This window comes from Sipha flava, unplaced genomic scaffold (genome assembly GCF_003268045.1).
Source record: "Sipha flava isolate LNK unplaced genomic scaffold, YSA_version1 84_pilon_pilon, whole genome shotgun sequence".
In the NCBI taxonomy this organism is placed as follows: Eukaryota; Metazoa; Arthropoda; class Insecta; order Hemiptera; family Aphididae; genus Sipha; species Sipha flava.
In genome coordinates, this window is record NW_020273626.1 from 929,396 (window position 1) to 943,807 (window position 14,412).

General features: G+C 30.3%; 1 protein-coding gene across 1 annotated transcript in view; it reads right to left on the bottom strand.

The window, feature by feature from the left end:
- Positions 1 to 2,927: 2,927 nt before the first annotated feature.
- The window catches only part of LOC112693280 (tyrosine-protein kinase transmembrane receptor Ror-like), a 59,689-nt gene continuing 48,204 nt past the window's right edge, over positions 2,928 to 14,412 (bottom strand). The window contains exons 5-10 of the mRNA XM_025568271.1: positions 13,917 to 14,100; positions 11,790 to 11,951; positions 9,066 to 9,187; positions 6,193 to 6,366; positions 5,959 to 6,117; positions 2,928 to 4,041 (exon numbers count right to left, since the gene is read on the bottom strand). Of these exons, the coding sequence (XP_025424056.1) occupies positions 3,721 to 4,041; positions 5,959 to 6,117; positions 6,193 to 6,366; positions 9,066 to 9,187; positions 11,790 to 11,951; positions 13,917 to 14,100 (1,122 nt within the window). The 3' untranslated portion in view covers positions 2,928 to 3,720. The remainder of the gene's footprint in view (positions 4,042 to 5,958; positions 6,118 to 6,192; positions 6,367 to 9,065; positions 9,188 to 11,789; positions 11,952 to 13,916; positions 14,101 to 14,412) is intronic.

Sequence of the window (14,412 nt, forward strand, 5' to 3'; positions counted from 1 at the left end):
CCATTTTAATTTTTTTACTTTACATTTTCCGATGGATTGTTTTTCTCATACAAATAATGTGAAACGATTAAGTAGTCGTAAAAATAATAGTAAAATAATAGTATAAGTACGAACTCTAATCGGTTATTTACAGTGCTCGAATTAGGAAAAATTAAGTAGAGGAGCTCAGTCCAACGATTTGAAAACTGCGTTCCACGTGCGCAATTATTTGACACAGACCCATGGGGGGGGGCTTTGTCCCTCTTACCTCCCTCCACCAACTTTAAATATATTTTGAATACCACTTTTTAATTAAACAAATATTTAAATTCCAAATATTTTATATTTTGATAGCAATATCAACATCCTAAATGTTACAATAGAAAATAAAAATAAAAAAATAATTAACATAGGTAATTGTAGGCGATCATACAGTCTCATGAATCGAATGATATAATCATATATTTGGTTTTTGTTTTTATTTATTTTTACTCTTTAGTGCGGGTCACGGCCTTAGAAGATTAGTCTAGGGGCGTGGTGAAGGCATTTATTTTTTTCCGAAATGACGATATCGTCGATCGCCAATATCAATAACAAACCGTACAATGTATAAATATATAATACACCAAATTCAAAGATATTACTATTTATATTTTTCCAGAAATGACGACGTTGTCCTTTATCATAACCACCCTATAATCTTTAATTATGAATACGAACATTTAGTTAAATATAGTTAAAACTAAATGTTTTATCGGCCGATTCAATCGTACTCTAAGATAGCAATTCACTACAAGCTTGAAACTCTCAATTTTCTTAAGAAAAATAAGATATTTTTTACAGCTCAGATTTCAAATATAATCAGTGGTAGATTAGCGATTACATCGGAGAGAATATTTTACTGATATACGATTCTTTGAATATGCTCCTATACAGTTTGTGCATGTAAGAATAAAATATTTTTTGATTGCAATACTTTATACACTGACAATATCGAACTACAGAAATTTTTCTTCAGTAATACAATGCCGCAATACTTGATTTCGCAATGTGTATATTTGAAATCGATAATAGAATTATTAAGATGTGATATTTATTTTAAAATAAAAATTTCTTTCGGGTTAACAATCTCCAGATGAGTAAATTTAATTCGCATAAATAATATTTAATAACATTAAAGTATAAATCATTATTATTTTTAACAAATTCTGTATGTGATTAATTATAACTTATTATAATTCGAATAAACAAAAAATCAACTTAAAATAATTTATTTTCTCTTTACGGATCTAAAGCATAGTATGATTTCAAGGAGTAATATTTAGGCATTTCGTACAGCATTTATGTTTGAGAAGTGTCGATGAGAAGTTATGTGAGAACAAGTTATGTTGTATGAGAAGTAAATAGTGTGAGTATTCCGTTACTGCGTCCGCTTGCCTACGATCCATATTACGCTACTGACCCAGAGATGGATAGGCCCATAGAGAAAAAGGGATTTTCCCTGTGGGCCCTCGCCCTATATTATATCGGTAGCCCCTTCGATAACATTAATTTTTTCATGGAATTTTTTTTTTTTTATAGTTAAATTATTTAAATTAAATAAGGATGAGTAAATATATTACATTTTTTATAAGCAATTTTTTTCTTAATTTTGGTGGTCTCATTAAAATATTTCCCTGTAACAAAAAAACTACCTATATACCTCTGCACTGACCTTTCGTACATTTGGAATTCAACCAAACAATAATTTTGGCGCTGCACCTGGCCATGTTGGCATGTAGAATATAGACATAATATTATAGACAATTAAATAGTATACAAGATAAATTTGTTGCCGGTCGACATCGTAATTGCTGTCATTATCGCAATTTCGTGAACGCATTAATTCTCATACGTGCATGACACCGAATGCGTGAAATAATTTCATTCGTTTTTAAAATATTCAATAATAGCTAATTGATATTAATAAATATGCAATGAATAAATGCCGAAATAAGATTCGCCTAGTCATGGTAATCCGATTTCAATTTTTTAAATACATTCGAATTTTTTAACTTGTCTCCTATGTTTTGTAGAAAATGAATTTTCAGTTTTCGTTCAAGGCTTTTTTTTTTTTACAATTCTGAATCAAAATGTTTGTCTTTAAAAAAATTAAAATACGAACTATTGAATATTTAAAGAAAAAAAAATATTAACATTGCGATTCCTACAAAACATAGTAAATAAGTTTAAACAATTTTTCAAAATTAAAATCGTATAAATATTACTAGATGAATTTTTCTCCATCTTATTGGTTTAAATGCGTGAAAAATGTAGGCTGCTCCAGCCTCCTCAATATTTTGTTATTTGTTGCATAAGAAATATAATATTTTTAATACAATAATGTATATTGTAAATTTAATTGTTCATTATATTTTAGAGTATATAAATCCACTTCCCACTCATTATAATTTATGTCAACCTAATGAGAGGCCAATTATCTGTACTTAGAGTTAAAATATATGATGTATACAAAAATAAGAGTTCTAAGAAAATTACGGGAAGAGAAACGGTATGAGTTGACTCTAAAAGGAACTCAAAACTCAAGACAAATCGATTTCGATTGAGCATCAGCTTGCAGTGAAGTCCCGTTCGATCATTTAATTCGTGTTTGGGCAGACAAAAAAAATGATAATCCGAATGAGAGAGAAATAAATGGAATGGACATGATGAGTAATCACTTTCGAATTTCAAATAGAAACTTTTTTCAAATAGTTGTCCCACGAAAACATTGGTGTTCTTTAAAAACAAAGTCACAACTATATCATATGCTAATAGATGTACACTATAATATTAAAATATAATACACAAATTCATAAAACTAATTATTACATCGTATAACAAGTTAAATTAAACAATCAATAATCTCATGTAATATATATTTGTACAAAAATAAACGATAGATTTTATATAATAATTGGTATAAAAAAAAATTAACATTAAAAATAACTAGGTTTCTCAAGCATTACATAAATAATTTCAAAGCTCGTCTTTCCGACCGACAACGAATGTAAACAATTAAAAAATGGGACGTATTAAAGGATAGACTTACACCTAAAAACATTCAGTTCAAAAATTAACATGTGTACATCGCAATCGTTATAATATTAGGGCTCGGATTCCGTATGTATTGATTGCATGATCGAAATATGTGTATTCATTGAAAACCAAAAGTGCTCCAGAACTCAAAATACGTATTGCGCTAGAACGATTGATTTGTCGATAAACTCAATCGTGTCAATCGAAAATCACGTGAAACCACACCGTCGCCCGAATGAAACCGCCGAGTCGCAGTGAAAATATACACGCAATGGCATGTGCGTGCATCGTGATCTATCAGCTACGATGACTGTCGAAAATACAATTATTGTTTAATTTAAATCAACAAATTAATATACAATTAATAAATAATAAATTAACGATAATTCTCGAACTAAGGCCTGCGGCTATTTTACCGGAGGACCACGACGTATTTATAAACTGTTTTGAATCGGCCATAATCCATTTATTTTAAAGTTTAATACTGTTAAAATATTTATTTTTTTAAAAGTAAGTACATCGGAAAAACATTCATTTACCGTGTACACAACAATAATTTGAGCGTATTGACTAACGTCATCGATTGAGGAGGCTTCGACATTTTAACGGAGGAGGAGGAGGAGGAGAAGAAAAAGTAGTATGAGAAACACGCTTTTTTCAACGTCAGTACGGGAACGGCGTGATGTACTCGACGTTGTTGCCTGGATCGTCGGGCCGCAAATAGTTCTCGACGTCCAGCAGCTCCTCAGATGGAATCTTCTTCAAGCTCAGGTGGTCCACGATGGACGGCAATGCGGGCGGCCGGGGCAGTGGGCTGTCCAGCTCCGGGCGCTTGGTCACGTTCTTCAGCCGGTCGTGCACGTCGACGAACCGCAACCGCTCCTTCGGGTCGCTCTTCCAGCAGCCGTTCATCAGCACGCAGATGACGGGTGGGCAGTCCAACGGTATGTCCAGCAGCACGCCATCGTGGATCAGTTTCAGCACCTGCGAACAATGTCGCGACACCGCCGGTTGTTATAAATGTCATGCGCACGTATTACACTAACGGCAATACCACGTATTTCTGACATTTTACATAACACGAGCTTTTGGTATCAAAATATTTGCTATCTCCTTGCACACAAAATAATAACTAACATAGGATAAATTAAGAGTGGCAGTGTCCCCTCTGATATTTAATATAGGCACCTTGTTTTAAAATAAATACAAAACAGCTGGTTATAGCTATTACTATACAATTTTTTTTTTTTTAAACCATAATTTTCAATTTTTTCTTATCTTACAATATGTAGGTAGTTAAGCGGCGTCTAGCCGCAGACACCCTTTTTGTTAGATATGTAATTATATATTCGCCCTCCCCCCTAATAAATTTCTGTTACGCCCATGCCCTCCGAATTAGATGTATTATTTAGTATTTTTATAAATTTCAACCATGTTTTAGAGCAGTGGTGGCCAAACTTTTTTTTCCTCGGGCCATAAAAAACAACTTTTTTTATCGCGGGCCATAAAAAAAATGCATTCTAAATTTTTTTTTACGTAAATGCAAAATATTACAGTTATACAAATAAGTGCTGTAATATAGAAGACTTTCGCGGGCCAGATATTAAATGATGGTGGGCCGGAGTTGGCCCGCGGACCGTAGTTTGACCACCACTGTTTTAAAGCACTGATCAATAACACGTGTCTCACAACATTTTTAGTTAATCCCAAGTAACTACACTAAATTTTAAACAACAAATGTTGAATAATCGTAACAAATTTAAACTTAATAAAAGTATGAGGTGTATAATATTTGTTGATATTTATTCAGTTTTTTCACTCTCCTGAATAATTGGTGAAATGTAGATATTGGTATGGTATTGTCATTAGTGTAACGATATGAACTATACGCAATAATGGTATGTTACACGTACATTCAGTACTTGATTTGGCAAAATTAAAGAAGGGGGACTCTGTTTGCTTAAAAAAAAATTGCGTCCTCAAAACTTGTTAAACGTTATAATTATAACGTATTAATAATAGGAAGACGATAAAATTTCTAAAAATTAGAAGGGGTATTCCGTCTTCCTGCGTCCTCCCTCCCCAAGTCGAGCACTGCGTACATCGTATTGTAATGCGTAATAAATATTTCGTCAATGGTAATTTTTATCGTAACTAAAATATTCGCAACACGTAACGACAGAGAGGTTGTCGGAAGAAAACAGAGAGAATAAAAACAGGCATATGCTCATTCTCATGAGCAGACCGTGGTCAGGCCGACACTGTTCGGAATAATTGGAAATATTGGGGGTGGAAAAAACCGTTAAAACACTGCAAACACGACAAATTAGACGAATTTACCATTTTGTTATCACATTTCAATCGTTTTGTACTGTACATTAAGTGCACTTATAAACGCAATAATTACAGATTAGTTTCATCATTATTCAACAGTTTTACACTTCAATAATCTGATTCGACATTATTCCTAATTGATTTTAACATTTTCCTTTTAAATATTTATTTTATTTTTTATTTTTGCTGTGTACACGATTTCGACCGAAATGATAGTTCAATCAAATGAAAAATAAAACATAAGAAATAATTTCTAGTCAATACTTTAGGAGAGGGTCATATTTTGCAAAAGTTAATCGAATAATCGAAAAAAACCAAATATAAATTTAAAATATCGAATTGGTTCACTGTAATTATCAATGAACTAGTGTTGGAAAATGTTCGAAAACGATGCTAACTTCTTGCTAACGTTCGAATTTCTACAATCCAAGTATTGTCTTTAAACCCGCGATGTTGTACAGACAAAAGCGTGTTATTATTATTGTAATTGTTTTTGTGCAAAAGACCCTCGTTTTCCGTCGTATCGGTCCCGCTACGAAACTCAATATTAGATCAAACGCAGTTTACCTCGTCGTTGGAATAACCATAGTACGGCTGTTTACCCAACGAATAAATTTCCCATAGCACGACTCCGAACGACCAGACGTCTGATTCCAACGTGAACTTGCCGTACACGACACTTTCCGGCGACATCCATCTGACCGGAAGCAGTCGGGATCCTCCCACCTGAAACGATAACAACAACCAAATGGATAACTATATTGATTTCGTCGTGATACCGAGCACTAAATGATATTATACCTTGTAATAGTCACACGTGTAAATGTCTCTGCTCATCCCAAAGTCGGCGATTTTCACGGTCAAGTCGTGTCCCACCAAGCAGTTCCTGCACGCCAAGTCTCTGTGCACGAACCGTTGAGTGGCCAAATACTTCATGCCCGCCGATATTTGTAAGGATATTATTAACAACGCGTCCTACAAAACATGTGTGACGTATGATTATGTGCGATGTCGAGACAGTGCAACAATACCGACCAAAATATGATGCCGATATTCGACAACTATACTCGTACTATAAATACAGGGCCGGCGTTAAAAGTTTTAACGCCTTAGATAAAACCATCTTTTGGTGCCTTTGAACCCCACTCCGACCCACTTAGTTTGAGTAGTAGTAAAATAAAGTTTTTTAGTGAATTTAAATAAAATTAGTACATATTTAGTATAATAACTTAGTATTATAATAACGCATTTTTTGGACAGGTTTTTGTTTTTTCGTTGCAAGAATATAATAGTTCTAATTTTGAGCTTGATGTTTTTTACTTTTTGAAAGTTTTTTCAGGGAAAATATTATTTTAAGGGCCACCACTGCCTTCAATATAGGAGTACTGTGTTTCACTAAAAACTTATTTATCAAAACAACCAGAGAACGGAGTTCATTGTATAAAAATAACTAATAAGGAACCAAAATATTATGTAGAAATTAATTAAACAAAAAATATGAATATTGATTAGGTACCTAAAGCACAACTGTTATAATCTTACTTCATGTAGATCGTTAATGCGTATTAAAAGATAAATTAGATGAAAACAATTTTCATTTTGGCGCCCCTTTCGTGCTGGCGCCCCAGGTAATCGCTCGGATCGCACATAGCTTTCGCCGGCTCTGTATAAATATATATCAGAGACTCGAACAGTTTGAAGTTATCGTTACTGGTGCTCAGAAAATAAAATAACTGTCCCAGTTTGGTTCTGTTATCAGTAAAATATAAGATTATTTCTTATTTAGTGAATATACTTTAATATACTATTGTCCATCCATTAAAAAGCATTATAATGGTAATATTTTAGATGTAAACGAAAAATTATTTTAAAGTACAATACTACCAATACTTTTAACCTCCCTATTAAATATTTAAAATACAATTGTACTGTTATAAAATCGAAAATTACAGTCACCAAGACATTATTTTCGATTGATAGAACGTTTCACTTACGCATCGTTTGCTGTAATAATACACTAGCGGGCAGTGTGTCTGTTTAAATTTATCATCCTTTTATTTCGAAGATAATATAGTATTGATTTCAATTATGATGTACACTGAGAAAGACATTTATAAATAATACTATTTTGGTATAAATATACATGTAATAAACATTTCAAAGATATAATTATTTTTAATGAGTATCTACCTATCAAGAGTACTAATTTTGTACATTTCTAGGTATATAGTAAATATTATAAGAATGAATTTCATATTATTTAAAAATAAAATAGTAATAACTAGAGCGCGGATTTCTATGTAATCGCATAGATTTTCCATTCAATATTTTTGGATTTTTGTCAGTTATCTCCACGAATCACCATAATTTGAAGCTAATGGTGAAATTTTTTTTTTTACATATTTCTGCATATTTTGAGGTTATTGCATATTTTTGCATATTTTGGCAAAATTCAAAATTTATTGCATATTGAAGTGAAAATTTAAAAAAAAATGTATAAAATAATATTTTGTTAAGTAGAAAAATCAAAAATAAATTTCACAGTCACTAAATAATAATTTATATATATAGTTATAAAATAAATTATCGATTACAACGTAAACTTAATCGCTCTTGCTGTGTCAGTCGATTATCGACATACCACTTGCTTCAAATATGCCCCAATAACTTCGGTTGACATCAAGGGTTCGTTTTCAGTCTTTAAAAATATGTTAACCGATAAACGACACAGCTTCACAGAAGATAAACTTGATATGCATATAATTATTTATTTTAATAATAAATAACATTTTAAAAATAAATTAAGTTCAGAAAATTCCCTACATTTTTTTGTATTAAGTATTTAAGTAATTAATTTTTATAAGTTGAATTATAAATTTTAAATAAATAAAAAATTCTTGCATATTTTTTGCATATTTTCATGATTTTTACTGCATATTATATGGCATATTTTGATACTTTTAAATGCATACAAATCCGCGCTCTAGTAATAACTAATAAGTTACGCTAAATCAAACCATTTATTTTTTTTTGAGAACTTAAAAAAACCTTTATAATTTAAAAATTACAATTAGGTTCCGGTACTTAATTTATTAATATAAAGGTTCCGGTTACAGTATCGATTCTTTTCGGTTAAATTCCTATCCCTGATATATTATACATCTATTTAACACAGCAAGAAGAAACTATAACTGCAGTATTTCAACAAGTAAAAGTTGTAGCGATGATTTGCTGTACGTGCTACTTCACGCGACATTTTTAATAAAACTGAAATGAATACGTTAATTTAATAATTGTATATAAATACATGGCATTTTTGGTTTTTATAACAAAAATTAATTACTTAGTTATCATTAGTCGGGCAACACATAGTAAACATTATAATATTCTATTCGGTGAATAGGGTTTAAAATAATCTAAGTGATTTTGATCGAATTATGTAACATAAGAGTCAAAAGTGTTATAGTTACACCGTGCGGTTTGTTCCTCCATAACATGAAATCGTATTGTTACATTTTAATTTTTCAAAATATTTCGTTTTAATTAAACAAATCCCCTTAAAATCATAATTCTTTAATTCGTTCAATTCCATTTTTTCAATAAAAAATCCCACTGTCATAATTGATTTGTAAACTGATGTTAATACATGAATTTACGATTGATCTCGCACTTACTTTGTCCACGATGGGTAGGTTTAAAGAACGGTTCGTAAATTGTTCATTACTATTTCGTAAGACTTCCGTCAAATCACCGTACGCCATGTATTCAAATATCATCCATGGTGAAGACACGTCTTCTAAGTATTTAAAAAAACACAAAAACATTATATTACTACGTCTGGTCAAAAAATGATCGTGTCAATAAAATACTACGTATTTATTCCTACTAAATTTCAATACTTAACATTTTTATCACTAATATTTTGTTAAGAAATTATTTTATTTCACTAATATTTAATTTTCTTCTTTTTTATGTAAGATAAATGCCTGGGGTTGAAATGAATTTCGTTAATACCGTTATTAGTAAAAGCTAATTTCCGATTAAATATTTTAGCAGAAATATTAGCCGTCAAACAATTGAAACCTTTTACAAAATGTCAATGATGCCAAAAAGTTATTATAGATTATTTTAATGATGTTACATAATGCTATCTACTTTAAATATTGTTCAATATGGACGATGAAAAATTATTAATCATTCATTTTTTCGGAAAATAATACAACATAGGTTGTAGTGTAATAATGTAAACTATTGAATATGAGATATGGGTTATATTTATTATATTTTACCTTATTTTAAATAATTTAAAATATTACGATGTGAAGTTTATCAATTTATAATATACATTTATTGATTAGATTTTACTAAATTTATTTATTTAATTTTTTTTTTTTATAATAAAAACAAAATACCTAGGCAATATAGTTTAATTTATGATTTCAATACGTAGGTAATATAATTTCATTATAATTAAAACTATAAAACCGGTTAAATTTAATGTATTTTATTAGTCTGAAAGCAAACAAAACGATCGTTATAATACATTTATGAATTAGTAAATTAATAGAACTATGAAATCCAATGTATTAAATATGTTTTTCTCAGTTCAATACATAGCAATACAATATTATTAGGAATGGTTTGGATATATCAGCAGCCATACTATTATTGTTAATATTCATGCACCATTGCGAAAGCTTATGTGGATGATTCGACTGAATCAACTACACAACATCTTAGCGTCACCGAAGCATGTAGTATAAATTAAAATTCTGTCTTTCAAATAATACGAATACACGTCGTTTGTACAACTTTCTACATCGTCTAGTCGATTCTAGAAAAATATTTATATTTCTATATTATATTGCTCAAGGTACTTATTTTCCAGAATAGCTTAGTTCAGGAACATTTAGTTTATAATTCAAACTTTCGACAAACGCAGTAAAGATCTTTGATTAATATCCGAAACTAAGGTTAAAGTTTAAGTAGAGTAACCAGTGTAGGTATATGTGCGTGTGTATATATGTGCAGAAATATACGGTCCCACTGAACTCTAATGTCCCATGCGCTCAATATTTTAACATCGGTACAACACATGCGCTTACAATGTACACAAATAACTATGGAAGTATTAAGCAAAAAAAAAAAAAAAATTAACGGTCTGTTCACAACTTTATAACTTCTTTTATGTATACACGTCAAGAGTTATAGACGTAGATTTCACATAATGGTTTCGAGTGAATAAATAATTTTCCATTCATTCACATGAAAATTATTTTTAAAAAGTGTCCGATCAATTTATATTGATTTATATCAGGGTTCACCAACCTTTTCAGACAAATTCATTCAGAAAAGTCTCTGGTAATCGACATCTAGGAGATTTTAGGAGTAGATATTTTAATAGTATTCAAGAAAATTGAAAAAAAAAATGTGAGTTTTTCAATGTGGTATCTGGCATTGGTTTTCTAATTTTTTATTACAATCGACTGGTTGGCGACTTCTGATTTATATCGATGTAACATATTGGCTGATGGTAACTGCTTTTGAATAGGCATTTAAAATATAAATGTGAACAAAAACCTAAGCGTTGACTAGTTAAAATAGTTAAAATTATGTTCTACTACATCAAAAAGATATAAATGCATTCCGAAAATGGTGTGAAGAAAACGGGAATACTATTTTAATTTACATACATATGTTTGTAAATTATAATCTTGAATTTGTATGATATATGTAATTAAAGCTAAAACATAATTGAATCACTTCGTAACATTTATTAATGTTCGTTATATAATATAGTAAATTAAAAATTCGGAAAAACGAGTACTGTTTAAATGCCGATTTGATTAATGTAGAATATTAAAAAATATTTAAAAATATTAAAATGAAAATGAAAATTTTCAGTAGATTATATTATTAATTAATTACAAGGAATTTTACCGTTTTAATTTTTTATAACTTTTATTGTAATTTTAAAATCATTTTTATGGCATATAGAACATTTGCATGACTTAAAAAACCTTATTGAATTGTCAAACCATTATGTTTTGAACTCACCCACTATCCCACTATTTAAACACAAGTTTGAACAATATTATAATATTTTATTATGAAAGTCCAACAGCACACGTTAAGCCATTTTTTGACCTAAAAGTTTCTACGAGTTAACTATAATAATAATATAACGAATGGACCGATCGATATATTATTACGAGTTTATAGAAATTAATCATTCGGCGGACGGGAAATATATGATTATATAGTCACGGAGAACAAATATTAAACGACCTGTCCCTCACATGTCAAAAACAAATATTATGAACGCGAAATATTACTATTATGATTATATTGTTATTATTGTTACTTCAGTAAAATGCTTTATACCGGCGATTACTTACCTTGTGGGCAAACTCCAATCAACGTCAAGATATTTGGATGCCTGAAATACGTCATGATCTCGACTTCCCTCATAAAGTCCTCCTTAGCCTCGGCATTGGTATGATCTTTGAGCACCTTAATCGCGACCGTTTCCAATTTCCCATCATTGTGTCTGAGAACGCCTGCACAATAATCAAAAAAGACTGGTGTTTACATAATTGTGTTATATTGTTACTTATATTACATTATTGTTACGATAGCGGTGTCATCTATAAAGTAATATTGGTGTCGATATAAAAACTGGTTATATAAACATTATTTTGTTCAAGTAATAAAATCAATTAGAAAAAAACATAAATATTGAAAATGCTAAAAACAATGACGAGGTCTGACTGTTTGTGATCATTAGCAAACAAAATGATGACTGAAGATAAAATATTTTATTTTATTGCATTTTCCTTTGCGAGCAAATATAAATCAATTTGTTCAGTAATCTATTGGGCAGAATGATCAATACCTTTCAAAACAAACATTTTTACCTTCATATTAAATGCACAACGAAAATCGACGAGTTGATATTATAGAAATTAACAAATAAAATAAGTATTTAAAATATACGCTTTCTATATACTGTAGACAAGAATACTCATATTAATCAGTTATATATTCCGGGAACGCTACTTCTATGTACCGTAAAATCGTACCTACAAGAGATAGAGCAATACACAATACACATCAATGCTTTCGGGACCCAAATTAATTATCTGCGTATTTATACAAAAATATTAAAATTATTTTATAAATTTTTTCGTCAAATCAATTTCCCATAAAATGTTAACAAATATATATATATATATATATATATATATTATGCACGAAATGTATTATGTTTATGGTACGAAATAAATTTATGTCAATGTTACAATAATGATTTTCAAAGTAATTTTTATTTATTTATTTTTGTTTTTTATGTTAAATAAACAATCGAGACAAAAATAAGCATAATAAATTTATTTGCTATAAGGCACAACATTTGAGATTCGTGTGTAAGAAGTTACCCACTAGTGACATTTTTCTTGTGCTAAGAAGAGAGAAAAATTAAAAGAAATAGTATTATGTTTAGTTGTTTATATCAAACAATTCAAATTTAAAATTAAAAATGTTAACAACTATTGAGCATTTAACATCACACTCCGCCGAGACCTTAAATGTATAACTGTGCTACTGGCAAAACTGTATTTTACTCCTGCCATTATCTCGAGCAGTACAGTTCAAACAGAAAACGTATAAAATCTACGAATTTTCACGCAGTTTGACGGAGAAGGACGGTAACCCGGACAGCCAGATCTGGAATCATGATTCAGTCCTGCGGGTGGAGTTAAAGCGAAAAGTCTGTAATAAAAATTAATAAAAAGTCTTTCTAATCAGAACACAGAACAATAAAAATAAATCAAACCAAATTTTTTTTTTTTTTTTTTAATAATAAATTGAATAGGTGTGCTTTATGCATAACTACACTTCTTGTTTTATCCCCAGCCCTTTCTAAATTTTTCTTATTTTTTATGATCTGTATCAAATTTACAAAGGTTAGCATTTTTATAACTAAGAATATTTTAAAATATTTTTTAGTAAAATAAACACTTAGTTTGGAATTTTATTAAACAGATACTCAAGGCTGAAAAATAAATGTTATAATATTTTAACCCAACTCGTACTATTTCCTTATAATAAAAAATGTAAAAAAACCGATGGTATTTTTAGATTGAATATTGAAGAGGTAGCTATTATTATAATTTAGAAATAAAATTATTCAATTAACACATGGAGACAATTTGAATTATTTTAATTTTAAAACGTCTTAGCATGCATCCATGTCACGAAGAATTTTGAAGAACAAATTGTTTAATGGATTGACAGGGTTTCAAAAATAAACCATTACTACTTTTAAGTTGACTTCACCGCAAACAAGATATCATGTTAAACAAACATCGTATAAGTGCATCGAGTAGTTATAATAACAACTCAAAATCGATACAATAGCTGTTGACTCTAACATTCAACGCCCAGTCTCAGTGACACCGGTCCAAGTACGTGTAATTCTAAGAGCGCGTGATCGATAGTGTTCGATTATTGATGCGTTAACATACCTTTGTAGACCTTGCCAAAATAACCTTGACCAATCTCTTGCATCGACGATATGCAACTTTTGCTCAGGTACGGTATCAGTATCGTGTTCTTGGCGTCTACTGCCGGTGATGGGGCCGCGTATTGCGGGTTCAGCGCGTAACATTCGTCCTGGATCATACCCTTCATCAGCGGCACCACAAGGGACTGCGTAAAATCGTCGAGGAAAAAAAACAAAGTCAAGTACATACGTATACGTAGTGCAGCTACAATAATATTATAGTTATAGTGAATTTGTTTAGCGGAAAATACAAAGCATACAATAATATAATTCGATCGGTTTGAGGACGTAAACAAGACCAATTTTCGAACGTTTGCAACAATGTTATATCATTTTTAATAGAGGAAATTGTTTGAATGACGTTTTTTCACACGAACAGCCGCAGGTAGCTGTTATTTTTCATTTTCGCCTAGTTTATACCTATGGGCAACTGGTTTCCCGCGTAAATTTTTTATCCT